This window comes from Doryrhamphus excisus, linkage group LG20 (assembly GCF_037039965.1).
Source record: "Doryrhamphus excisus strain RoL-2023G ecotype Guam linkage group LG20, RoL_Dexc_Guam_v1.1, whole genome shotgun sequence".
Taxonomy (NCBI): domain Eukaryota; kingdom Metazoa; phylum Chordata; class Actinopteri; order Syngnathiformes; family Syngnathidae; genus Doryrhamphus; species Doryrhamphus excisus.
The window spans coordinates 11,325,382-11,352,898 of NC_136376.1; the positions used below are offsets into that span (position 1 = coordinate 11,325,382).

The 27,517-nt window shown below is 42.5% G+C and overlaps 1 protein-coding gene across 6 annotated transcripts in view; it reads left to right on the forward strand.

Moving 5' to 3' along the window:
- The first annotated feature begins 3,679 nt into the window (after window positions 1–3,679).
- The window catches only part of fgfr2 (fibroblast growth factor receptor 2), a 33,412-nt gene continuing 9,574 nt past the window's right edge, over window positions 3,680–27,517 (forward strand). Inside the window, exons 1-11 of one of the 6 annotated variants that reach the window (XM_078787347.1) lie at window positions 3,680–4,195; window positions 5,300–5,555; window positions 12,998–13,255; window positions 13,480–13,554; window positions 16,868–17,037; window positions 18,677–18,800; window positions 21,552–21,742; window positions 21,992–22,130; window positions 24,796–24,995; window positions 25,572–25,711; window positions 27,207–27,328. In XM_078787347.1, the coding sequence (XP_078643473.1) occupies window positions 5,375–5,555; window positions 12,998–13,255; window positions 13,480–13,554; window positions 16,868–17,037; window positions 18,677–18,800; window positions 21,552–21,742; window positions 21,992–22,130; window positions 24,796–24,995; window positions 25,572–25,711; window positions 27,207–27,328 (1,600 nt within the window). In that variant the 5' untranslated portion in view covers window positions 3,680–4,195; window positions 5,300–5,374. Of the gene's footprint in view, window positions 4,196–5,299; window positions 5,556–12,997; window positions 13,256–13,479; window positions 13,555–16,867; window positions 17,038–18,676; window positions 18,801–21,551; window positions 21,743–21,991; window positions 22,131–23,202; window positions 23,348–24,795; window positions 24,996–25,571; window positions 25,712–27,206; window positions 27,329–27,517 lie in introns of all 6 variants that reach the window. The other 5 variants (XM_058058210.2, XM_078787346.1, XM_058058208.2 and 2 more) reach the window with 5 other exon arrangements.

The following is a 27,517-nucleotide window of genomic DNA, read 5'->3' on the forward strand; positions in this document are numbered from 1 at the left end:
AATTTTGCCAAACATTTTGGATGTTATCCAAAAAAAAACATGTCAGACGTTAACCGAGGTACAGTTGTATTTGCAATTTGATCTGTATTTCAACAAATATTTAGTGGGTTTTTCCTGACCATAAAAATGACCTCTGTCCTGGAAGGACTGTACAATGTACTTTCCATAGTACAGTTTTAACACTACATAAAAGCCCCGCACTTGCCCAAACATTCCACCGTAGGGAAGCTATATGTGGTTCAAATGAAACCTTGAGGTGTGTGTCTACTTCTTACTTTGCTTCTAGTGACAGCCCCCCCCCCCAACCTCACACAGCTCTGTGCATTTGTTTCACATTTTGCACAGGATGTGACTCACTTGTGTTTGATGTTTTCCTAATTATACAATGTTACTGAATGTTACTGATATAGTGGCAGAGCAGGGAGGGGGCTCGCTAAGATTCTGCGGAATAAAGTTACAATAACATATCGCTGCCATTCATGATTAGGAACAGCACCGTAAAGATGGACAAGTGTGCTTTGTGCTCGGTGAATGTTTCTGAAGGCCTCTATACAGAAGGACATGTTTTGCTTTTCGGGCTCAATTCAGTGTCATGGAGTAGTATAAATATGAACTACGGAGTAGTATAAATATGAACTACTGCAGTGGTTGATTGGCTCTACCACCGCCTCCTCCATCGTGCTATTAGTACATACTAATGCGATCCAGTATAAGAACTGCAACTACGAGGAGAACAATGCTCAATTTTGAAAAGTATTAATTTAACAATATTTTTATAGGCCCTGGATTCCTGAAAAAGAAGCAACCAATGGTAGTATAACACAGCATATTATATCATTTCATATCCAGGAAAAGCACAGATCTAGGCAAGGCTACAAAGAAATGTCTGCTGCTTTTGATGTTCCCAAGAGCACAGTGGCTTCCATAACTCTTCATTGGCAGATATTTGGGACAAACAGGACTCTTCCTCGAGTTGTCTACTCAGGCAAACTGCCGGGACCTATGAGGTCATGAAAAGAAATCCAATCGGGGACCCCTTTATGGCAGTTTGGGTGCCACGTGGCACAGGTACTAACGGCAGGTCTCTGACTAGGAAAGCAGGAAGTGAACAAATGTAACAGTTACTGATTGTAAAAGTACCAGATGGAGGGGTAGGATTTAATAAGCTTTGCTTCTTCCTACTTCTTTTGGACATGTGGAACTGTGAACTGATTATGGGATGCATTCGATTGTAATCTGAAGCATGTTCAAATGAAATAAAACCATTACCATTACCATTACCATTACCATTACCATTACCATTACCATTACCATTACCATTACCATTACCATATGTATTATTTGTAAAGATTTTTAAACTCTCATCTGTACCAGGCTTTCGAGAACCACTGCCTACAATCCAGACGGGTCGCCAGTCAATCGCAAGGCGGCGATCATTAAGTGAAGTCATCTATGTGAACCACTACACAAACAATGCAAATTCCCATATCTGATTAACTGAATTCTTTGTCTTCAATTCCATAAATGGTATGCGTTATGATGTGTTGTTTTTTTCTTCATATCTCCATACGGGGTCTATGGAGTTCAACTGGGGTAACAGTTCTGGGTCATGACTCTCACTGAGGTTCTCCCCTGATAGATCCGTTTGCCGTGGTTGTCAGCTCTAGGAAGAGTCGTGGTTGTCCCAAACTTCAGTCGTGCATGAATTATAGAAGTCACTGTGCTCTTGGGGATAATAACTTTTTGTATCCATGCCGAAATCACAAATCTCTGAGCTCTTCAGGCAGCTTTTTCAAATCCAGGACTCTGTCGGCTCTGAGCCTACAATGCATTCGCTACATTATCTCCAATCCTGTTTTCCTGTTTGTGCTTTTGCCATCGAAGGCGGTCTGGATACTTCCTGAATGCACTGTAGGTGATCCTATTCTAGTCCAGCACCAAGTAAGTTATTATCACTTGCTCAACAAGAACAGAGAGGTAGCTGGCCCAAGGACAAAAGGAAGCTAGTTGATGATTAGCTCATTTCAACAGCATCTTTAATGTGCATAGCTGCAGGAGGGATGCATGGAGACAACAGGAAGAAGAAAGAGTCTCAGCATTGAAGACATGCTTACATGCAAGCTTTCATTGATGATTCGTAAGAAGAAGAATAACAGGAAATCAATATGTTGCCTTTGGATTGCATGGCCATGTTCTGTTCCTTTCAGTGGCTTCATTGTTTCAAACAGTTTGCCAGCAGGACCGAGGAAGCAAGCAGACTGAATAAAAGATTGTAGAAGAACATCAATGACAAGTTGATGGATACCACGGTGCCGGGCATTGACTCCTTCTAGTTTGCAGTCAAAGTCCCTATGAGGCTCTGCTTGATGACTTTCTCTCCACAAATGTGAGACGCTCAAACAGTGGTGGGAAATAAATTATGTAAGGGAAAGAAAAAGTGGAAGTGCCACCCTTGAAAAGTCAATGAAAGTCTCTCTCCGCCGCTATCACCCCCTTTTTATTTCTTTACAGTTCTCGGAGGCAGAACTGGAGGAGGAAAGGTGGAAAATAGATTAGAATGCTTTGTTGACTGGCCAAACCTTTGCTACTGTATGATATATGAAAATGACAAGAAGCTTTTAACAGCTCTTGTTGTAATAAAGTGGGCTTCAACTGTGGAAGCTTACCCAAAATAATAAGTCTGTGGAAATTACAATCTTCCCCTCACTCCTATATCTTTTTCAGTGCACTTTTTGAGAAGTGAACGAGCACAGCAAAACAGCTTGAAGCAGCCGGGATGAGCCACAGGGGGCCAAACCTTCAGGCGCTGGCTCTACATGTGGACATGACACAAAATGTTCATATTTTCATGTTTGATTCCAAAGTATTCCTAAGCATATTGAATGCATGAATATATTTTCATTGTGTCCAGTCCCCATTCAGTGATGGTGTGAATGTAAAAGCTTGGATTATACCCCTACTAGTCACGTCGCCATCCCCTAGGATGCTGTATTGATCTTTTTATAGCCAATGTTGAGCCTGTGATGTGCAATTTTCTGATGAAACACTAGGGGCAGTATTGTCCAACTCCCTTTGGTCATTAACTTCTTAGCTTCCTTCTTTCCAAGCAAACAATTGCAATTAAATATAAATTGTGAGTGTTATTGGAACTGAAACTACATTATGTCATTGCTGATAACCTCTGATTCTATGTTATCACATAATTACATTTTAATTTGACTGCATGGGATAATGTGGCAATAAAATAAAGTTTTACTCGCCTTGCTGTGACGTGCAGGGAGTGGCAGGCAGGTGACCTGTTGTTGTGACAGACACAATAACAATGAAACAAAACATTTTAACATTCCATTTAAAAGCATCTTATTTGGATGTGCTTTCTATTGTTATTCGAAAATCTTCAAGTATCCTCGTAACATGAAGTTTCTGACTTTGTTTTCTTAAACTAGAGGTGTCCCATCTTGGCCACTAGGGGGCGGTGTAACAGCGGTGCGAAGCCAGGCCCTCCTTGTACAGAGTGGCTCCCCCAGTTTGAATGACTTGAAAGCGGTCACAGGAGCTGTCAGACAGCCCTACGCTCGCATGGGCGGAGAAAGGCGAGGCCCAAAGGCACTGCGGCCAGGAAGCGACTCGAGTTACAACGAGCGGGGGGCCTTTGACACCCCCGAGGAGGGAGGGAGAGAGGGAGGGAGGGCAGTGTGTGGAGACGTAAGGAGGAGAAAAAGCTAGTAAACCTGACAAAGCGTCTGCTGTCGGCGTAGAGACGAGGACAACCACTGATGGATTTTAAGACATTTTGCTTCAGACGTCTGTATTACTGAACTTCATTATCCAACTAGCACCTTCTTAGCTGACAAGTGCACAGTTGGATTGTTGCTTCGCCCTGGAAGAAGAAACTTGGTGACGAGGACGAAAGTTTCGGGGCTACTTCGCTGTGCCTTATTTCTTTTGAGCCCACTTCCACGGATAAAACGCCTAAAAGTAGGATTTCTCTGCATGGCAGTGGACTACTCTGTGAATCGGGCTTTGGATATAATCTGTGATTTGTTCTGAGTGTGGATTAGTCAAATCCAAACTTTTTTTTTTGGTGCATTGAGGAGTTGGAGACATTTCCCCCAGTGGATTGAGCCCCTGTTCTGCCCCCCTTTCTTAACCGTGCATGCCAAAACACAGAGCTCCACCACTTTAGTCCACTCTGGTAAGTTTTTGTACACTTTATGATCAAACTCAGTAGAGAAAAGATGATTAAATTGCGTTTGACAGCATTTCTACTGTCATGCTGCATTCAGGTACAATAGTTCTTTCAAGTTTACCTTTATATGCATGCAACAGTGTTGTGTGAAAATCAACCTGTTGGTTTTAGAAGGCGAAGAAGCGATACGGCACCTTACATCATCGCTTTAGGACCCATTAACATGTGTCCTGGTTATTTATTACTACGCTTAATTTTCTACATCGCCTTTATGGTGCCAATTATCCCGTGACCACAGTTGTTTTTTCACTGCTTTGGTGCCGGGGCCCTAAATCACTGAGCAGCTCCAAGTGACCCCCCATTGAGGAAAAGCCAACTGATTTGCATCCCAATAGGAATTCAATCAGCGCCAAGAAATTTCATTCAAAGTCTGCTTTAAATGAAGTCGACGCTCATGTGTGGTGCAAAGCAACAGGCTTGGACACTATTTTGATAGCAGTTTTATTTTATATTAATATTTATATTTGATTATAATTTATAGTTTATATTATATTATATTATATTATATTATATTATATTATATTATATTATATTATATTATATTATATTATATTATATTATATTATTCATTGTAAATTTATGAAGCCTATATGCATCCCGGGTTTTGGTAATTTGCAGTAAACTTTTTTCAGAAAATGAGATGCAAGAAATCAATAGAGAGATTAAGAGCAGATGTGTGCCATCCTGCTGTGTTAACAGGTTGCAATAATGCATGGAAATATAGTTAAATATCATCGTGAAGGTCGTGTCCTCTGGCAAAAAATATATTTTTGTAATAATTATATTGTATGTATACGTTCCTTTTATACTCCAATTAGGGTTTTGGATAACAAGCTGACTAGATACTGAAACTGAATGTTTCATAATTAGGTGCACATAATTATATGTGTATTATATGTGAAAGTGGAGCAGCGCCTCTCTTACATCAGCTTGTTTGACAGCATTGTAGAACCTGTCCGGTGTTGATACTGTACGTCCTCATCCTCAAGTCATATCACCAACATTAAAGATGCACCAATTCACAAAGTAATGGCTATTTTTTTATCCCAGCCCAGGTGATCGGGTGAATTCCACTGTGTGGCTGGCTGACCCGGCAGCAGTTGATGGTTGGGCGGACCCCCTCAGATGGGATCAGTGTCCAGGAGGCGGTGGAGAAGGGGGGTATGGGGAGCGCTGGCAGCAAATAACGGGATGGCCTCATGGGCCTGGCTGCTGGCTGCCGTCCTGCTGTCCCTGCTGACTGTCAGCGTGGCCCGACCGCCCCTGACCTCCACCAAGGAGGAGGAGGCCACCCTTGAACCCGAAGGTGAGCACCCATTGCTGGATGGCACAGATAGGAAGAGCCCAGGTGAATGATCAGGATGTCAGAACTTGTAGTTGGGCTTATTTTTCCAGAACAAATGGAGCCCTCTCATACATGAGGCACCAACTGAGTAGAATATTCAAAAGAAATAAAATGAACGGGACAAGCTAACATAGGCACTGCACATTTTTTGTAGTTTTCTCATCTGTTGCAGATGCCTGTCGCTTTTTTAGGTTGTGCTTGAGTGTGAAAGGCAGGTTGGTGGGAACAGGGAGGGTGGGACTGTGTTTGCTCTGGCTTCACTCTCGTGCCCTGTCTGTCTGGAATGAAGAGAAAAGGAAAGAGGGGAAATTAGAAGAGTGAGTGCATGCTCCATAACCTATACATTTTAAGTTGTGATGTTTCACACATATGAAATAAATGTGTTTTTCATGCAGCAATGACTTGATAGGTTGTTTGGTACCATAAACTTTACGTTAAGTTCACAAAATGTGCTGAAATCCTTAGTGAATATTGCCGTAATGTTAATGATGGAGGATGGGGATTTAATTAATTGTTGGTAGATTCTATTATTATATTTCCTTTGTCTTCTCCAGTCATGGTGAAGAGTTTTTATGTTACAAAACATACCAAAGCTCCGCTTTAATCAGCATGCTAATTGTATGTATGGCCTTTTCCCTTTAGTTTTAGAGGTCAAGAATAATTGTTTGTTACGTTGATGAGAGTCTATCCCTCCTTGCTGTGCCTAAGAGGCCAAAGGGAGGGTCGACCAGAGTTCTCCAACCTTCCACTACCTCTTCAAAGAAACCTTTGCATATTTTACTATTTTTTTTATTAAATGCTAAGATTTCTTTTGAGAAGCCATGTGACATCAAAGCGTGGTGCAAAGTGTCACCTGGAGGACGTTGAAGGGAGCCAGAGTGGCTGCTGCTCCCGCTCTCTGTGTCTTAATGAAACCCCCTTACGGAGATGTTTGGGATTCCCTTCAGCGCTCTGTGCCCTGCAGCCACGCTACGTATTAGTGCGTGTTTGTGTGGGAGTAAAATAGCTTTAGATGGATGAGATTGCATATCAGTGTAGTCTCTATAGCGCCCGTGTGGCCCTGCTAGTTTGTCTACATGCTGTAAGAGTTGTAGTCGAGCCAGTGTGGTGGTTAAGGCTTCCACAACAGAGCCATTGTTGTCACTGAAGCCTCTGTGGTATCTGTGGGAGCGTGTTTACCTTGTCCAGGCGCACACCGCTTCTACTGTGATTGAAATGCTGTGACAATGGCACCAAACGCAGTTCTCTCTTGTTTGCAGACCTCATTTTTGCATACGTAGAATAGAAGTGGCGCAACTGGAAGACAGCGCAGCTGACAAAAAAGTCAGTTCATGACTTGGCCCTTGTCCTGCTCGGGCTGCCAAACTTTGTTCTTTAAAAAAACATTCAGAGCAGCGGGGAGACTGACTTCTCCAAATAGTTGAGTAGTTAGATAATTAGAGACAGCAAAGTTGAGTCTTTCATGTGAGACAGACACAAGCAAATACTGTAGCCGCTCTACGGTTGTCCCTCGTTTATCGAGGTTCATTGGTTCCAGTAGGATTCCTTATTTAGAATTTAGAATAATTTCATAGTTTGTACATAGAGACCTGTTTTTGACCTTTTAAATACAGCTTTTAACATCATTAGAGCCCTCCTAGACATGAAAAAGAACCCTATAGTCACCTCTACACTCCTATCACCCAATATAATAGATGTAATAAAAGAAAATAAGACATAATGTAGACTCATGTTAGGACTGATGTTGTTACTTTTATATTTCCGGTTGTGGCTATTGTCTAATCATTCATTCATTTTCTATCGCTTATCCTCACGAGGGTCGCTGGGGATCCCAGCTGTGTTCGGGCGAGAGGCGGGGTACACCCTGGACTGGTCGCCAGCCAATCACAGGGCACATATAGACAAACAACCATTCACACTCACATTCATACCTATGGACAATTTGGAGTCGCCAATTAACCTAGCATGTTTTTGGAATGTGGGAGGAAACCGGAGTCCCCGCATGCACAGGAAGAACATGCAAACTCCACACAGAGATGATGGAATTGAACTCAGGTCTCCTCGCTGTGAGGCCTGCGTGCTAACCACTCGAGCGCCGTGCAGCCTCTATTGTCTAATCAATGTAACATAATACATTAGTGACACCTAGTGACCAGTGTAGAATACTATGTATTATGACACATGTCCTGAATGCCTTATATTTGTATTTTATTTCATTTAGTCATTTTTATGCTTGAAAATTCTTCATTGGGGGGTACGTTTATGACATCTGCATTTTTTTTTGATAACGGCTGCAAAATAACCCACAATGGAGCCAAACAAAGTGGCAAGCTGCCGTACTTGGATAATGAAGGTGAGAAACGGTATTGAATTCAAGAATTAACTTATAGCAAAACACAAAGGTGGTGTCAATATCTTATTGTCCTTCACCGCTGCCTCATAGTGAGCTTTGTCAACAATCAAGTCTTCAGTGAAATGTTCTTTAAATGTCCATTTATCCCTTTTATTCATCATTTATATGTATTTTGAATAGCGTTTCTGCATGTAAAACCATATGATGGGATTCATTGGGTTTCAGTCGGACCTTATGGAAGGGATTTAATGAGGCTAACCGAGGTTCTGCTCATGTCTGGCTTTCAAATGACTAAAGCATGTTAGTTTGAGTGTCTAAAGATGGCATGCTTACTACCATTTGGTTACACAGTACTAAAGTAGTACTGTACTGCATTGTAGGAGGGCAGCTGTAAAAGTATAAAAGTATCAGTTGGCTGACTTATGACATGAAGAATGTGTGTGTATGTGTGAATATTTACTTGGCAGAATGATGGGGGGTGGGTGTGTGGTGTTGGTGGGGGGGGGGGGGGGGGGGGGGGCTGTGCTTTTGACAATAGACCTGAACTCCAAATTAACACCTGAAGTGTGACGAGTCCACAGCTGGAGACAAAGGAAAACAATGGAAGAGATTACCAGTGCAAATTACTAGTTAATACTGTTTGCTTTAACACGTATGTCACATTTTTGCACTTATTTGTTGTGTTCTATCAGCTCTTATAACTCACATCAAATCATTATTCGCACAATCGATTGCCATTCAAAGCACGATAAGTAATAAAAACAACAATGCCATATGCGGCCAGGTGATTGTCTAGAAGGGGCACAGTTCAGTCTGATGTTGATGATGTTGATGTTGTTGTGTCTGCTGCTACAATACCGTACAGTCCTGTCCGTGCTGCTTTATCTGAAAGCAAGAGTATACGCTACAAGGATGATCTTAACCTGTAAAGAGATAAGGATCATCCAGAGTTAAAGGGGTCAGGCGAGGTTGAGGGTAAGCCTTCATTGTAGGCTTGAAGGGGTGGGCAAAATAGAGGGGCTGTTGCCATGGATGTTAGCTGGGGGCCGGTTCACGGAGCCTCTCTCCTTTGTCATAGCATAAAAAGCAAAGGAGGGATTTGAATGTGAAAGGACATCAGAAAAAGAGGGAGAGACAAGAAAGGAGAGAAAAGTCCGGGATTTTGCTACGTGAGCAGGATGCAAAAGGGATGAGGAGAGGGAAAAAGGAGGGATAAGAGGAGTAGCAGAGATAATGTGATTTGGAATGCGTGTGCATGCTGAGATGAGATGGCAGTCATTACATTTAGTCCATGAGAAAAGAGACAGAAACCAGCCTTTCTGCTGACTAAGCCCTCCCGCGGAACTAAAGACTCATTTAGTAGTTACAGTATTGCTGGTTTAAATTGTGCAACTTTCCACTCTGCGATTGTGTGGTTGAGGCAGGCAGACAGAAAGACAGGTATACGCAGCCGGGATGGCGAAGGGACACTTTCAGAATTACTCACGGGGCCCCCACAGAAACCCATTTTTCTCATCCAGAAAGACTGACTTTAAAGAAGCACTTTAATCCATCTCACTGATAGACACATGCAGTAACTGTCAGAGGAGAGGGTTTCAGATGGAGATGTGTTCCACGGGAAGGACAGTGGAGATGATTAGAGGGTGGCATGGAGAAAAAGCTGATTGATATTGAGTAAAATGACGTGTGTGTGTGTGTGTGTGTTCTAGAGAATGGGGAGCTTTCACGCCCCCTCTTTTGGTGCAGAGGGGAAGCGGCTTTGCAGAGATGAAAAATCTGTCGTTCTCTGCAACCCAGCATGCACCATTTTACCTGTTTGTGTCAGCGTGCTTGTGTGTGCAATAGGGCTGCGACTAATGATTATTAGTTTTGTTGATTAATCGACTACTCAGTTAGGCCTAGACTAGTTGGGTCCAAAGTGTGGCTTGGGGGCCATTTGCTGGCCCCGGCTGTTTTTTCATTGGACCGTGGCACAAAATAGAATTTAACAAGACAACCTGAAAAAAAGACAAGAACAACAAATAAACATATACATTTATGGAAATATTATTGTAATATTATAAGGAAAAATAACTAAATAAATTTTAGCAGCATTATGTTGGAATATTAAAGAAAAAAGTGATTGAAGTTGGAAAATGTGTTTGCGGAAAAAGTTGTAATTATACCAGAGTAAACTATTATTATTATTAACTATTATGGGAATAAAGTCATAGTTATGAAAAGAACAAAGTTGAAATACTTGTTAATAGCAGAAAATATATCAGAAATGGAAACAAAACTGCTGTAATTTTATGAGAATAAAGTAAAATAAATTAAGAGTAAAAAAGTTGTATTTTGACGAGAAAAAGTGGCAATTTTACAAGAATAAACTTGTAATATAATGAGGAAAAATAATGTAATTTCAGTGACATAGAGCTGAAATATTAAATAATTTTTTAAAAGTCAGAATGTGAGAAAAGGATCATTTTTGGAAAAATTAGAATAGAGAAAAAAAGTCATGATATGATGATAAGCACATTTCCGAACAAAAATGGGAAAATAAGAGCAAAGACCAAAGTAATAATAATAATAATAATAATAATAATAATAATAATAATAATAATAATAATAATAATAATAATAATAATAATAATAATAATAATAATAATAATAATAATAATAATAATAATAATAATAATAATAATAATAATAATAATAATAATTTATAAAATGTCAAAGTGGCCCTTGCATCCTTCCAGTATGTGTGTGGCTTTCTGTGGAAAAACTTTGGACACCCCTGCCTTAGACGGACCAAATCAATATGAACCAAACACAAAAGTTGTGGTTTAGTCTGCAATATATCAGAAAAGAGATTAAAACATTGAATCAAGTGTGATTATTTCCTTTATCCAAAAACAGATAATAGGTCTGCTTTCGTGGATGACTAAAGACATTAAAAAACATTCACATTGGAGAGGTTTAAATCAGAGTATGTCTGCATTGTCAATTCATTGGAGAATTGATTCATGATGCATTTATTTTTGCAGCTCTAGTGTGCATGTGTACTGTGTTCATGTTTTTAACCCCCCCACCCTTCCTTGGCTGCTGATGTAGTCACAGTATGTTTCAGCATGCTCACATATGACACAGGTTCCCATGAACAGTCAGGCAATGGAGGTGTCAACAAGGTCAGGTCAGCCAGGTCAGGGGTGACAGCGTGTGTGTGTGTGTGTGGAGGGAATGTTTGGATGGGGGGAAGGAGAGGGTAAAGCGGAAAGGGAGGTGAAAGAGAGAAATGGGGGGCAGCGGGAGGTGGAGTTGATGGAGTGGGACAGATGGACACAGCAGAGATAAGACAAGTGATGAAGGCAGAACTAACACATCTATGCTTTCTTTAATTAAGGACACCATTTGGAAGCCCCCCCTCTTCCCTTCCCCTTGTTTGTATTTATTTTCCCTCCCCAGCACATCAAATGTATGCACAGTGCAACCTCTAAGGTCAAACACAATCCATCCTAGGATGCTGGTTGACTTTTTGTTTAGATGTTGAAAAAAATGTTTCCCATAGGAAGGAATGTAAATAGAAATAATCTGTTCCAGGGTCAAACTGTCACCCCCATAAAACCTTTGCAATATCAGTTGCAATATCTTCTTGTTTAAAATAGAAATTAAATAAAGTAAAGCTGGAGGGCTGAAGATGGAAAAGTGTCATCAAACATGAAGTAGATCCCGCCCATTTTTCATCACTTATGAGACCACACACGCAGCTCAGGGTGGCGAGGGAGGGGTTAATTATTTCCGAATCGAAGGAAGGAGAGAGAAAAAAGACAATACAGGAACTGTACCTGTGTGTGTGTGTGTGTGTGTGTGTGTGTGTGTGTGTTTACTGGCCCAGGGCGGATCATTCATAGGCATGCACACATGCCTCCACTGCTGGCTCGCAGCAGAATAATTCCTCTTCCTGTTGAGGCCAGACTCCATAACACATTATAAGTAACACACAAACACACAACAGGATATCATGTGGGTGCAATGTGGTTAAAAAGGTGTGTTGAAGCACAGGAAAGGCAGGGAGTGGCTCATTCTCTATAATTTTACATGCCAACCTGTTGCTGAAAATATACATTCGTCCCCATGCATTCCATTACCCTTTTCTTCTTTTTCTGCTGCTTTTCCTGTGGAGTTATGGACATTTTCACAAGTGGTTTTAAAGTATGCAACTGGCTATATTTAAGCACATTCATGAGTCTATAGAAGTGGAGACAACTCTTTGAGATATTGGACATTCACGTAGTCTGCCTCATTTGGGGCATTTTGTGATTCCTGCTCATTATTAAAGGTTCTCCGCTTTATTTTGCCTGATGTTGATGTTGTGCAGGGGTTGTACATCGTCTATGGATATTTTATGAAGCCAGAAATAGAAAACAGAGCCAGGCCACTGATAGGTTAAGTGCTTAAAAGTTGAGGGGAACATAGAAAGCTCCCCTATTACAACAACACAAAAGAGCAGGGCACCCCATCCTTCCATCCTTCTTCTTTCTGTCTGACAATTTCCATCATAATCCTTTCTGGCTGCTGTTTTACTCTAAATAGGCACATTTATAGATATACATATTACCTCTTTTAGGCTGTCTGTTCACTGCGCCTACTCATCCACACACACTAAGCACAGGTTAGTTGGGGAGCAGGCAACCATAACAATGCATTAACGTTTTTTTTAATGCTACATGTAGCCTTGGCTTTTAACTGCATGCTCTCGCCCATAAACGCCAATCACACTATAGACTTGTTTTTGAGACCACTGGTACTTTCTAAGGGCTCCATTTCAAACGACTCACTGGGACTTTGTGGGAATGACATGCTGGTGTTTAGGAAAAATGGCTTTCTCTGTTTTGCTCCGCCTGCATAAGTTGATTGAAGTGCATCCAGTTGGTGGTGTTGTGGTGTTTTTGTTTCTTACACTATGGCTTGTTTCTTCCTCTCCCACCTCTTTTCCTTCCTTCCTCTGCACCCTTTTCATCCACTCCATCTCCCCCCTTCTCTTCTTCTTCCTCCCCCATTCGCTCTGCAGACACATCGAACAAATACCAAATATCTAAGCCCACGGTATGCTCAGTGCACCCGGGGGAGGTGCTGAAGCTGAGCTGCCCTCTGCCGGCAACGGGGACCATCACCTGGACCAAAGATGGCAGCTCTCTGGGTGCCAACAACCGCACACTGATAGAACAGGAGGTGCTGCAAATCCGTGATGCCACGCCCAAGGATTCGGGCCTGTACGCCTGCACCAGCGTGGGCAAAGACACGGTCTGCTTCATAGTCAATGTCACAGGTGAGTCAGGGACTAGGCAGGGCAGGGCAGGACCGGATTTCAGAGCTTTTTTTTGACACTTTCAAACCAAAACAGTGGCCATTTTGGATGATATTGACTGAGTTTCCGTCACTTAAGAGAATTTCTTTCAACTCTACCACATTACAATGTGGCTCCATTCAGCAGAATGTGCAGAAATTCATGGCCTGAGAAACGGTGGCGGTAACCCTAGTTACTCTGTGCAGATGCCATCTCGTCGGGGGATGACGAGGACGATACAGAGCGATCAGAAGACACAGGGGCAGACGGAGAACAGCTAAGTGAGTATGGGAGGGATAAATTACTATGACGCCCTTTCTCAGCTACTGTTAAATGGCCATGTTGTTTGTCCAGTTTCTGTTGCTTTAAAAGCTCTTTGTGTGGAGCGCACTCTACGTGACACTGAAAGTGTTACACAATACAAGAGATGTCGGGGCTGATTCACCAATATGATTCCCCCTTTATACTGCACTGTGCCTACACGGCTCAGCTCGACTCATTAAGGCTTTTCCACTGGCAGATGCAAGTACTGCCAGATATTACGACAACATTTTAGGTTCAGGGTCTCTACTCCACAGTCTCTACTACTTCTGCTGTTTAACTTCCTTACTAACCCTCATTCTCCTTCATTGCTGTTTGTTTAAGTGTAGAGAACTAAGCAGGGTACAGTGGAATTTGGGACTACATTGCTTTGTATATAGTTCATATCTTATGGTCAGGGGGTTGAGTCACCAAATTCTACCGGGATTTGAACAAATCCAGAACTTATGCATTTATCTGCTCCCTATTATTGTCCGTGTGAGTGTGAGATGCTCCAGGGAATACAGAGATTCCTGACATTCCTTCAGGTAGCCAAGCCATCCAGTTCGCCAGCCAGTCAGCTGGACTCATCTATTACAAAAGACACACATCTGTACCAAGTTATTCAGCTGACCAACTTGTGTGTTTGTGTGTGTGTGTGTGTGCATGAAAGAGAAAGTTTTATCCAAGTGTGTCTGTGCTAGTAACATGTTTATGGAGCCACACACGCGTACAATGTCCGCATATACGCCCTCAAAAATGGGCTGAAGTGAAGATGAGGGCTTCCACATCTTGTTAAAATTCTCCACACGCACCATGCTTCGTCAGTGCTCCTCCGCCTCCGTTTCTGGGCTAACCATAATAACCTGAAAACCATTAAACAAGGGGGAGGAACCCAGCAAGAACACAGCCGAGGGGAAAAATGGAAAGAGAGAAAAAGATCCTCACATTCTGTTGGTAATAAACTGTAAATAAATCCAAAGTACTCCTCTTGTTCCAATGCATGCGTTCGCTGATGGGGTGTTGTAAATTTATAACTGAGATTACTTATTTAAAAAGTTAGGGAGAAAAGGTGGAGGCAAGATAAAGGCTGTGTTTTGGACGAATACCAGCATTTCTCCGAACATAGTATGACGCTTTGGCCTCCATCCGAGGCCTGGATCAGAGTCGGAGGTTGCATGTAGGCACGGGTGGGAACATGTTTTTCTTTTTTTTTCTGGAAAACCATGAAAGGTTTAATTGACTTACTTTACTCGGTGTCAAATCATGCTGGTTGAAAGGGAGCGTTTGTCTGGTTGGCAGGAGAAGGTTTAGAGGAGACACGTAGGAGCCACTACATGTGAGGGAAGCTGGCGTTTGGAATGGATAAGGGTGCGGGTGGCTAGGACTGATGTCATGATGAAGGCAGAGAGCCACGTTTTTCTTACACTTTTGCTTGTTGACGGTTTGCATCATTGGTTGCTTCTGGTGGACCTCCCATTTAAAGAAATCAGCAGACTATTTTCAAGGAATAGCCATGGATTTAGTGTATTTCAGATTCAAAATGAAAGATGTTCAAGAAGTTAGTGCAGCAATTCAAACAAAAGCACACTTCCCCAATTTTTGTGCTTCTTATCTTTGATGAATGGACTCCTACTTAAACAGCCCATTTCAAACTATTTGGATGAGATGAAAAATGTTGCATGAAAGATGAAAACAACAGCAACCTTTCCACGTGGCAGATACTTGCTTTTCACCCAAGAGTAACCGTAGTTCCTACTTGAAACTCTAAACTCTGGATGTTTTTTTCCATGTGTGAGATTGTAGAGTGCTGATTTGTGCAGCCTGACCAGATACGGGACATGACAACACTGAATTACTACTTTGGAACGATGATTTAATTCTCAGGAGGACTATATGAAGTTGACTCATAGTCCAGGAGTTAGATAACCCCAGCTCACCCCAGACCAGCATAGGATAACCTGCCATGACTGTGGCTCCAGATGCACGGTGCATCACGGTAGCAGGGGGTCCTGGGCGCCACAGCAGTTGGCCACTTCATCCGGAGAGAGGTTGGAGGGTCATCTTGTTTGAAGTTTTGCCCCTCCGGATGGAGGGCATGGGAAACAGCAGTACTCACCTTTCATGTCCGAGTCTCATCCTCCAACCTGACTGGCACTTTGGGGTCAGAGGTCATTTTGGTGAGACAGGCTTGCACTGTGACAGTCTTCACCTAATCTGTCTCTGTGGGAATGGAAGCGGTGCTGACAAGGAGAATGGAATTGAAGACGGTGAGGGGTGAAGATACAGAAGAAGAGTGATACAGATAGCGCGGGTGAAGGGATTGAAGAGGAATGACTAATTATAGTTTGAGCACTTAGTGTATGTGTCCATCCAGGCCAGGCCCGGAAGGAAGAGCACTATTTACTGACTTTACTATCCAAGTATGTGCTTCTTGTCTGAGCGTAGATGCCAGACAAAACGATGATCGTATGCAGACTGGACGGGCTCAACAGAGAGCAAATATCCTCCTGGGCCATAAACATATGTTTGAAGGCAGTTGTGGCCTTATTAGTGGGAATTCCCTCTGTTGCTTGTCTACTGCACAAGAGAGGAAGTGATGGTGTGGAAGGCCGTTTACGTTGCTGTTAGTCTTTCTCTTTCCCTCTGAGTCCCATCTGCTTTGGCAATCATGGTCCCAGGTGCAGGGAGAAAGGGGCGGGTGGGGTGCTTGGAGGAAAATCCAGCTGTCTGAAAGACTGAAATCGGGGGAAACAAACACAACACAGTGAGTCGGACAGATTTCATCAAAACTGTTTGGTAGTATCTGAACTAATGAGCTCTTTTTTTGGTAAGTTCTATTTTGGCCTTTGTCAGCACATAATGGTTATCCAAGGATGATAAGCATCCGTGGTCTTGCTGTCTGCATCGTGCCAAGTGACGGGCAGATAAACAAGAGAGCTATGGGAATTGGAGGAAGTCGACGGAGAAAGAAAAGCTGCTAAGCTGAATGAGATGAAATTGAATGCGATGGTCCAGTTACCCTCTTGGCAACGCCCAAGCACATTCCCCCTTAGAGGCACTTATTTTGCTTCTCTGCAACACTCCGTCGAACATTCAGGAAAATATGTTTTTATTCAACTGTGTTATTCCCACTGTGGGTCATTCAGTGTTGTCAAGATGGGTGCCTGGAAGTGTTTTTTCTTGTTGTCTGAAATACTCTGTGTCCATGGTCCCGAAGCGTTAACAGTAAGGACTTTTTTTTTTTTTAGGAAATGACAGCCTAACTGAACACAAACTCTTCTGTGTTTGTAGGCTCCCCGTATTGGACCTCGTCCGCAAAGATGGAGAAGAAGCTGCATGCGGTTCCAGCTGCCAACACAGTGAAGTTCCGCTGTGCTGCAGGAGGCAACCCCCGGCCCAAGCTACGCTGGCTAAAAAACAGCAGGCCTTTCCGCCAGGAGGACCGCATGGGAGGTTATAAGGTAGGATAAACAGCAATGAATCATACTTCTATTTATCTCAAATGTCACACTTCTTCATCTCTGTGCTACAAATCACTCCAGCTACTGACAATTGCACTCCTAAGTGGTGTTAAATGCTTTCATCTAATAATTCTAACTATCCTTTCACCTCATTTTCACGCTCCACCAGCGCCAGAGGAAACGAGGGCACGGTTTCTGGTGTGAAATTGGAATTGCTCATCCTTGAACCCCTTCTCACCAGGATGCTTTGCAGATGCCCCCACTGTAGCTCATTAGAGAGCCAGGCATGGGACCTAAGAGTTAAATCCCCCAAGAGACAGTCGAGAAAAACGAGATAGAGTAAAGGTTGAGATGAGACTGCTAACTCAATCAATTCACTTTGGTTTGTGTAGGAGTCTAGAGTATAATTCTATTATGTGTGATTTGCTAAATGGTCAACAGTTACTGACTGTATAAACTGTAACAGGTTTCTGTACAAGCTAAACATTAAACATTTAGGTGTCTTGTTACATAGCACGAACAAAAGTAACAGGGCCTTTCACCTCCTAGGCAGTGTCAGCTTTATTTTTTTTGTCATAAAGAATCATTGCACAAACAACTACTTCCATACGGTTTCAGTGATGCTGAGCAAGGTTAACATTCCTATTGTCGTGAGTCTGATACCTGCCAGGAGTGTTTAGGGTGTAGATTGTGTTAATGTAGCTGCTAATGTTGCGTCTGCTCCGCCTTTAGCAGGTTTATGACAATGCAGACAAAAACAGCCAGGCGAAAAATGATACAGTCAGCCTGCTACACAAACCACAGGCAGCTCATTCGCTTTTTTTTGTCAACAAATACTAGACAAAAGCTATACCTGAACCCAACCCTGTGGAATAATCTCCCCTTTGTGTAAAATGTGGGCTTGTCTTGCAACAGTCTCTGCAAGGAGATGGAAATAATTCAATTGTTTTTTGTTCATGTACATTTTGTGTATTGTAATGATAATACGTATGTAGGGAATTAGATACTTCCATTCTGTTCTGTTTGTTATAATACATCAACCCTACTGCACTCTCAATCATTCATTAATTCATTCATTTTCTACCGCTTTTTCCTCACGGGGGGGGGGGGGGTGCTGGAGCCTATCCCAGCTGTCTTTGGGCGAGAGGCGGGGTACACCCTGGACTGGTCGCCAGCCAATCACAGGGCACATATAGGCAAACAACCATTCACACTCACATTCATACCTATGGACAATTTGGAGTCACCAATTAACCTAGCATGTTTTTGGAATGCTAGTACCCGGAGAAAACCCACGCATGCATGGGTAGAACATGCAAACTCCACACAGAGATGCCCGAGGGTGGAATTGAACTCTGGTCTCCTAGCTCGACCGCCGTGCTGCCCCACTCTCAATCAGTGGTGTCTAAAATGATCAAATCACTTAAATTAGTGCTACTTCAAAATGAATTATTAATGCTGTTTTGTGCAGCTGGTCTCTCATTTGGTAAATACAATATAGTCCGTCTCAGAGTGCTTTGTTTTCCCATATATTGTTTTCCTGCACACTGCACCACGCTGTCTTCATGTTTTTTGTTGTGTGTCTATTTTGAGTGAATTTTGTACAGCTACTCAAAACCACTGCCTTTTTTTTCCACAGGTACGAAGCCAGCACTGGACTCTGATAATGGAGAGTGTGGTTCCGTCAGACAAGGGCAATTACACGTGTTTGGTGGAGAACGAGTTTGGATCCATCAACCACACCTACACCCTGGACGTTGTGGGTCAGTAGCAACATAAACATAGAAATCTTATCGCTAACTCAGTGGAAAAGGGAGCCTCATGGAAAGAGTTCTGGCAATGAGAAATGTGTGTGAGTTTTCCTTTGTTCTGCCAGCAGAATAACAGTAGTTACCAGCTAGTCTCAAGCACCCGCGTTTGTAGCTATTAATTCTAATCTAATAGGATAACGATATGACTAAATAATGATTGGGAACCATTCCAAATGATTTATTGTCGGGAACATCCAGAGTGCTCAGATCAGCACTACCGTGCGGTTCACGTCTAACTTGGCCAGTGCTTCTTAATGACCTTTGGAGCACACAAAGCAAAGTGTGCTGAGTGGGCAGAATCAATAGACAACGGGACAACAGTGGGATAAAGATAATGGATCAATGAGCGCATGTATGCTAGAGTGCAGACCCCATCTACTTTGGACTCGCTTAACCCATTTTATCGGAGCATATGGACTCAGTTATCTGACCGAAGAAAAGCCAACAATGCATAACTGGGCTGATGTTTGATACACATAAACATGTTAAAGGTTCTACTGGTCCACCCATGCATGGCTCCCACACTCTCGCCATTGTCCTTAGCAAACCAGCACACTCATGCTGTATTCTTTTTAACAGGAATGGAGTTTTTTGCATGATTAATGTATAGCCAAATACACATAAATACATGCTCCCTAATTCAAATTCCCCCACTGAGGGACGAATAAAGGCATATCTTATCTTAATTCAGGCCCCCTGCCTTGTTCCACTCTGCAGTGAGCCAAATCTGCACTGACTCTACAGACTGCATATTTTTTGCATTTGTTCCATTTTACAGCAGAGCAGTAAAGCCTCTAAAAGTCTGGCTCCACAGCCACTGCCCCCTGCAACCTCTTGCCTCATTTTATCCCCTTTATAGTGCAGTGGACAAAGGGAGGGGATAGACTTTGGAAGAGAAAAGGAGGGGAAACAGACAGAAAAGACTGCTCTTATCGTTTTTTCATATGACTCACAATCTTAGCTGTTAGAATGAGGAAAAAGCAGGGAATTCTGGATCAGACTGGCCTCTGAAGAAAGGGCAGCAGTGGGACAACCATGAGGGGACATGCATGATGAGACAACATACACAGGGTGTTAAAAAGGACACAGGATTTTTCTTTGCTTAGGCCCATTTCTGTCCTTTTTGGGGCTGAGTGTGTAACAGTGTACCAGACCCATAATGGACCCTTGAATTAATTTGAAAAATACCATCTAAAAATATAAAATACAAACCAAACTGTATTTAACTACCATTTAGTCAGCAAAGTTGCTAGTTATGACCAAAAAAACTAATTAAATGATTAACTGTTTACTACCGGGAATTAATTTATTAAGTGTTTCCTACAATCATGATTCAGGGAGGAAGTTTATCAAATGATTTGGGTTCTTGTCTGAGTTGACGTCTTCGCCTACTTCAGTATAGCCCCCTTGTGTGAATGCTTGGGATGACTTGCCAACGGCTCCCTTCATGATTGTTCCGGTTGAGGACATTAAATGGTGAGAAATTCTTCTTCATTGCCAGTTCTTTTATTATGGCTTTAGCAGTTTTACATTAACATTGGGAAAAGTGTGATTGTGACATTGATCACCTCGCTCTGTAAGGGATTTCGAGGGAGAGAATGCTTGTGCAAGAGATAATAAAGGAGGAGGGCGAGGGAAGGAGAGGAGGAAAGGGAATCATCTTATCTGACACATTGCAGAAAGATGGAGGTTACAGACAAGCAAGCAGACACTCTCCATCTGTTCATCCTTTCTCTTCATTCAGTCAGTCCACTAATTCCTTCAGTCGTTTAGGCCTTCAGTCCATAGATTTTGCAATACTTCCTCACACACTCGCCATACCCCACGGACCTCACCCAAGCCGTACCTGCACATGCTCATACATGCACAGTTCATCACTGGACTTACCTTGAAAAAGCATTGCAGTGCCTCAGGCTAGGTGATGTCATTCTATGTGAATGTTATGCGTATATGATGGCAGCGAGTGAGGGGTTGTGGGGGTTGGTGGGCTCCTCAGCTTGTGGTGGCCCGGTGCTGTTTGAAAGGGAGCATTGTTCAACAAGTCTCGCTCTGTTTGGATTCATAGGCCAAATGTTTGCCTGCAGAAGAATGCAGATAGCGGAGCAGGACATGGGGAGTGCAGGGAAGGTGTTTCACTTTCTAACGCAGGCACATGTGAGCTCTGCTACCCCCATGCAACATAAACACCTCACTTTATAGAAGTCCTCCTGCAGCCTGGATTCCTTGAAATATATTTGTTCACCTCCCTGCGTAGTGCGAGGCAAAATTCTAAATTCTTCTGAGATAAGAGGAGAGCAGTCATGTTTCTACATGTATGAGCTGGGAAATCTTTGCAGCGCTCAGTAAGTCCTGGAAAAACTTTTAAACATTTTAATACAATAGACATCCTAAATATTTTTATATCTGGTGTAAAGACATTTAATTTGATCACCAAAGTGGTACAATTCTTGTGGCTTGTGTTCCCACCATGGAATGCATAGGTGGAAGAGTGATAGCTGCATCAGCAATGTAAACAGTGTGACATCACACCACTGCAATGTCGTGTAACCCGTAAACCTTTTAAATCTACAGAGAAGATGAATGTAACACAGTCAGCTAACCAGAACAAAGACCAACTTTGACAAACATGACCAGTAATAGATTGTAGCGGACTATAGTGCAACCCTCACACGTGTTTAATCAGAACCTTCTCTCTCTCCACAGAGCGGTCCCCTCACCGGCCCATTCTTCAAGCTGGCCTGCCTGCCAACACGACTGTTTATGTCGGAGAGGACGCCCGCTTTGTCTGCAAAGTGTACAGTGACGCCCAACCTCATATCCAGTGGCTGAAACACATCACTCAGAATGGCAGTCGCTATGGTCCTGATGGGCACCCTTATGTCAAAGTACTAAAGGTACTTTCCTCCTTGTAGTGTCTTGAGGACTTGATTCAAATTTTTTCCTCATCATTTCCTCAGTACCGACAGCAAAGCTGATAATGATCATTCCTCCCCTATGTATTGTAACAGGTATTTCCTATAGTGGCTCCTGGTGTCTTCTACTGTCTTCTGTTCATGTATTGTTATTACTGTTGTGATCGCCATTCATTCATTTTTGTATGGTTCCGGTTTTGACCCCTTTCTGTAACAATGTGTGGATTTCAGCGTTCAGGCATTAACAGCTCTGACGTGGAGGTGCTCACCCTCTCCAACGTGACGGAGGATGATGCTGGGGAGTATATCTGTAAAGTCTCCAATTATATAGGCGATGCCAATCAGTCGGGCTGGCTGACGGTCATACCAGGTAACCCAAAGACCTGACCCACCCCCCCCTCCTCTCCTGGTGTGGTTTCCTGGGCTTCATCCCTGACCTGCTGTGCTGTGGCGGTCCTGTTGGTCGTCTCTTGGTGGTCCTGGGTCTTCACAACCTTCTCTCCCCTAATGTTAGACCTTTGTGTTTCAGTTGCTGAGACTGGTTCAGCCTTGGAAACATTGAGCGGAGCTGCTTACCTTGACACTGAAATATTCACAGCGCTTGTTTTTTTCTGTCTTTCTCACATGTAGACTGTGTCAATATACAGGTGGTTCTTGGTTTACGGCGTTTTGTGGTTACTTCCTGCACATGCTGCACTTAATTAATTAAAGACGTAAGTTTGGTCCGTAATCATGACACTCACTTGAGTGCGTTCAGTATGGGTGGGGAGGCTACTGTCTGCCCACCCACGGCAAAACTACATTAGAAAACTTACCTGTCCTCTCCAAGCAACGCAGTCAGGACTCATTCAGATGTCACATTCAGAGACAGTCGTAAATCACACAACTCAACAGTAATAACTAGGCAGTGTTGTCTTAATATTGAGATTGGCTTTTATTTGTTTATTACTGTATGAAATGTCCTTCTGTGCACCATGTTCGTGACATAGCTGTTAATTCTGATATAATTTAAGTAAAAGATCCGGCATCAAGGAACGGAACTCGTACGTAACTCAAGGACTACCTAGGATGTCATAGTTCTCTGTGTCCTCTATCTGTGTGCATGTTCCAGTCTAATGTACACATTAGACTGGCTTTAGTATTAGTCTCTCTTGTTTTGGTTGTGGGAAGTTTTGTTTGTTTTTATTTGCTTTAAATGTTCTTGTTTTGGGCTCTTTATGTCTCATGTTGACTTCACCCACCCAATATCCCTGATTGTTGAAGAGAATTCAACGATGGACGACACCCTCTTATTTCTTTCTTGGTGTTTTGGGTCTCATTTTTTTCTCTTGTTGTCCCCCATCTTTCTCTGTGACCCTGATTTCAACCCCTTCTTCCCCTGTTCTTATCTTCGACCCTCTCTTTCTTCTTTTCCACCTCCTCCTTCTTCTTCCTCTCCCCAGACCGCGGGTGTAAACACCACAGATAAGGAGATAGAAGTACTCTACTTGCCCAATGTAACATTTGAAGCTGCTGGGGAGTATACGTGCTTGGCGGGTAATTCTATTGGGATCTCCTATCACACTGCTTGGTTGACGGTGCTTCCAGGTATATACACTATTTTACTGTCCTCTTGTTCCTTTTTTTCACCCTATCATCATAGTCCAACATTCCCTCCCCACCCCCCACCCCCTCTGGAGCACAAGGCACACAGCGCAAATAAAGTCCACTTACTCTGATGAACTAGCATGATCAAAATCCAAGTGTCTTGCAAGAGCAACAAGGGGCAAATATTCTTTAATATTATCTGGATTGGAAATCCATTGAAAGCTCAAAGCAGATAAGCGGATCGTTTGCAGACAAATTATTATAACTCGGGGACGGAAGTGGAGCTCCCAGAGCAGCTTGAGTGTCTCCAGACTCCAAAGGGAGGGAGGGTTTGTCTCCCACCTTCTCCTCTGTCCCATCTCTCTCCTGCACCTTGAGGAAGTCTTTTCAGTATTTTATATTCATTCTGGTTTAATATGTCAAAGCTATCATTACATGAGTTTCATTTATGCCCTGCAAGTGAATGCAACACATTTTCCTCTCTCTTTTCCTGGCTTTGATAATTGTCGGCTGTTGAATCTTTATTTCTCTTTTGAAATAAAGAATGAAAGTTAAAGCTCGACTTGCGCATGAAGTTGGTTTTGCTTTCTCAATTATCAGGGCCAACAACCATCAGTTTCTTAACAAAAACTCATGCATGTAAATGTTTTTGTTCCATGACTGACCTATATCGTGATGCATACCAGTGGTTTTAGCAGTTAATCCCAGACTAAAAAGAGGAATGTTTCTGCTTCAGAAGATGAGAGCAGGGTTGGAATCCTGTCATGGCTTTAAATCCAATGACGGTAGTTTCATAGGTGAAGCGTTACAAAAGAGTATCGGGGCCACAGTGGACAAGAAAAAACTTTTCATAGAAATATGAGAATAAAGTCTCATTAATTAAAAATATTCTGGGGAAAAAATGAATTTAATTAGAATAGAGTTGTAATTTTGTGAGAATAAACATGTAATATAATTTGGAAGAAAGTAGGAAATAAGTAAAATAAATAAAATAAAATAACTACAAAAAATCTAATAAAAAAGGGGACTATTCTTGTCAAGTTTGAGCATCATATCATCAATATTAATACTTAATACTTCATCAGCCACTACAGAGTAATATGTAATATTTATTACTCTCAACATTCTCTACCTCCACCACACCTGTATCTTTTTTTTCTTCTTGGCTCAGGATGTTCCCACATATAGCTTCACCCCATCCGGATGGTGAGCAGGTCACTTGATACAGTTAGCATGCTGGTACCTGGAAAAGACAGATAGTTTAGTTTAAGGTTGATGGTGATTACATTTCCACACGAGTCACCACTAGAGCATCTGTCTCTGTGTTGGTCCATCTTGCACACTTGTTTATTTGAGTGGAGAACATCCGTCATACATGTGGGAAAGTGATCAGGATTCTTCTTCCAATTAACTCATCAGTCTCACTGTCCTTCCTTTATTTGCTTTAGCTGCAGAGAAAAACGCAGAGCCCCTTCCACCCGACTATGTGGAGATTGCTATTTACTGTGCAGGCGTCTTTCTCATTGCCTGCATGGTGGGCATCGTGGTGGTGTGCCGCATGAGGAACACGGCAAAGAAACCGGACTTTGGCGGCCAACCTGCAGTTCACAAACTGAGCAAACAGATCCCTCTTCGGCGCCAGGTAACAGAAAGTAGATAAAGAGTTTGATTGCATCTAACACCTCTAGAGGAGACCATTAGACACATCACCTACAAACACTAGATTTAAATCATGTAGTGTCAAATATTATACAAGCAAAATAAAACAAAAAAAAACGCTGCATGGTTGGCGAACTTCAATAGGTACTTTGAAACATCTATGAACACTTCAAAGTCAATTCTACCACATAAAATGTCACTAGCTTCAAGTTTTTGTGATGTGTGTTTTTAAGTCATGCTTTTCCCTCAAGCAAAATCAAAAAAGTGTTGGATTACACCCTGCAGGCAGACTGAATCCAGTATCGAGGTAAGGCGAGGGTGTAAGAAACGCAAGGCCGCTTATCACACATTCTTGGTGCTTACTGGAATCAAAACTGATTCATATCTTGGAAGATAAAACAGACATTTCTGAAATCAAGCATATCAATGTTCAGCATTGCCAATATTGCTGGTAGTGTCAATATAAGTCTTACAGACACAAAGTGACTCCTCTACTCATGTTTTAGAGCTTTTCTGACCTTTGAACCCAGATAGTGGTGATCAGCCAGTCTCCTTTTACTTGTAGGTGTCGGCTGATTCCAGCGCTTCTATGAACTCCAATACACCTCTTGTACGCATCACCACGCGGCGGAGTTCAGCGCACGATGACCCGATTCCTGAGTACGACCTTCCTGAGGATCCACGATGGGAGTTTGCCAGGGACAGGTGACCATATATATTTTATTTTACCACAAGTAATCACAACTCATATTACCTGTACAGGAATGCCTCCTTTATTGCGCTTAATTTTGTACATAAAATAATTTACTGAAAATATGATTCCTTATTTATAAATCAAATATTTTGGTAGTGCTAGGAGACCAGGGTTCAATTCCAACCTCGGCCATCTCTGTGTGGAGTTTGCATGTTCTTCCCGTGCATGCGTGGGTTTTCTCCGGGTACTCCGGTTTCCTCCCACATTCCAAAAACATGCTAGGTTAATTGGCCACTCCAAATTGTCCATAGGTATGAATGTGAGTGTGAATGGTTGTTTGTCTATATGTGCCCTGTGATTGGCTGGCGACCAGTCCAGGGTGTACCCCGCCTCTCGCCCGAAGACAGCTGGGATAGGCTCCAGCACCCCCACGTCCCTCTTGAGGAAAAGCGGTAGAAAATGAATGAATGAATATTTTGGTAGTTGGAGCATAGAAAACCTTTAGGATTCCTGATATACATATTCAGTAGTTATATTGCATCTATGATAACCCTTTGAATTGTTGATGCTTCTTTTGTTGATGTTATGGTCTAATGCCTTCATCTCAGCACCACGCCAACCTCATTACTGTTACACAAACACCTACCAGCAGGATGAAGCTATTTTAATTAACATTCAGTTTTTTTTACAAGTTGTATTTCATAGCAAAGAGATTGACTACAATTAATTGTGATCTGCTTTTAGCACTGCACTGTTTAAAAAAATATTGATAAACTTTTATGCTGAATGAATCTCTATGTATTTCTCTCTTTTTATACTGCGCCTGTCACCCAGTGCCTAAGGGATCATGTTGGTGGTGGAGAGTGCTGAGGAATGCAAACGTTGTGGCTAGAAAAATAACATCAATTATGTGCGGCTGGACATACAGAATGGTTGCCATTGAGTGTGGAGAGTGTGTGTAGACAGATAGGAGATTGTGTTACTGTGGCAGGGCGCCGGCCTCGGGTCCCGGCCCTTTCTCGACGTGCAGTGAGAGTTTACATAGCTCGGATGCTGAAACTTAGGGGTGGGACCAACACTTGTCAAAGGATTAATTAAAACAAATACAAATAAAGAAATCAAAACTGCTACTGAATTCTACACTTTTAACTGCTTTATCTTCAACAATTTGACTACCAGACATATTATTTAAGTATTATTTTCAAGCAAACAAGACATATAACTCGCAAGAACTGCTTTGACACATTTTACTTGAACACATGTCGGCAATAAAAGACCGTATAGCTGCCTGAAGATGCTGATGGAACGTCTGACTGTTACTGGACATGTAATATTTATCTACTTTGCCTATTTTCTCCCAGCCAATACAGCACACACGCTCTATATCCAATTAAAACAGCGTGCACAAGCTGTTGGAAAAGACGTACGCATCAATCCTTGTGGTCTGTTTTAATTTGGCCTTCAACTGCTCATCAGTCCTCTTTGCTTTTTGTGTGGTGACTGCAGGTTGACCCTGGGCAAACCTCTCGGTGAAGGCTGCTTCGGCCAAGTTGTAATGGCAGAAGCTCTTGGCATCGATAAAGACAAACCCAAGGAGGCTGTAACTGTCGCTGTCAAAATGCTGAAAGGTTAGTAGGGTCTCTGGAACTGTCTCTTCATTATGTCTATACGGGCACCTTGAGTATATTTTATTTACGTTTTATGATGAATGCTCCAGTGAGAGTTCATAACACGGCAAGGGGGAGCCTGGGGCAGTCATTATTACTTGTTATTGGTGCTTGCTGAGTGACACCTTCGGTGATGGCGGCTAGGGTAGG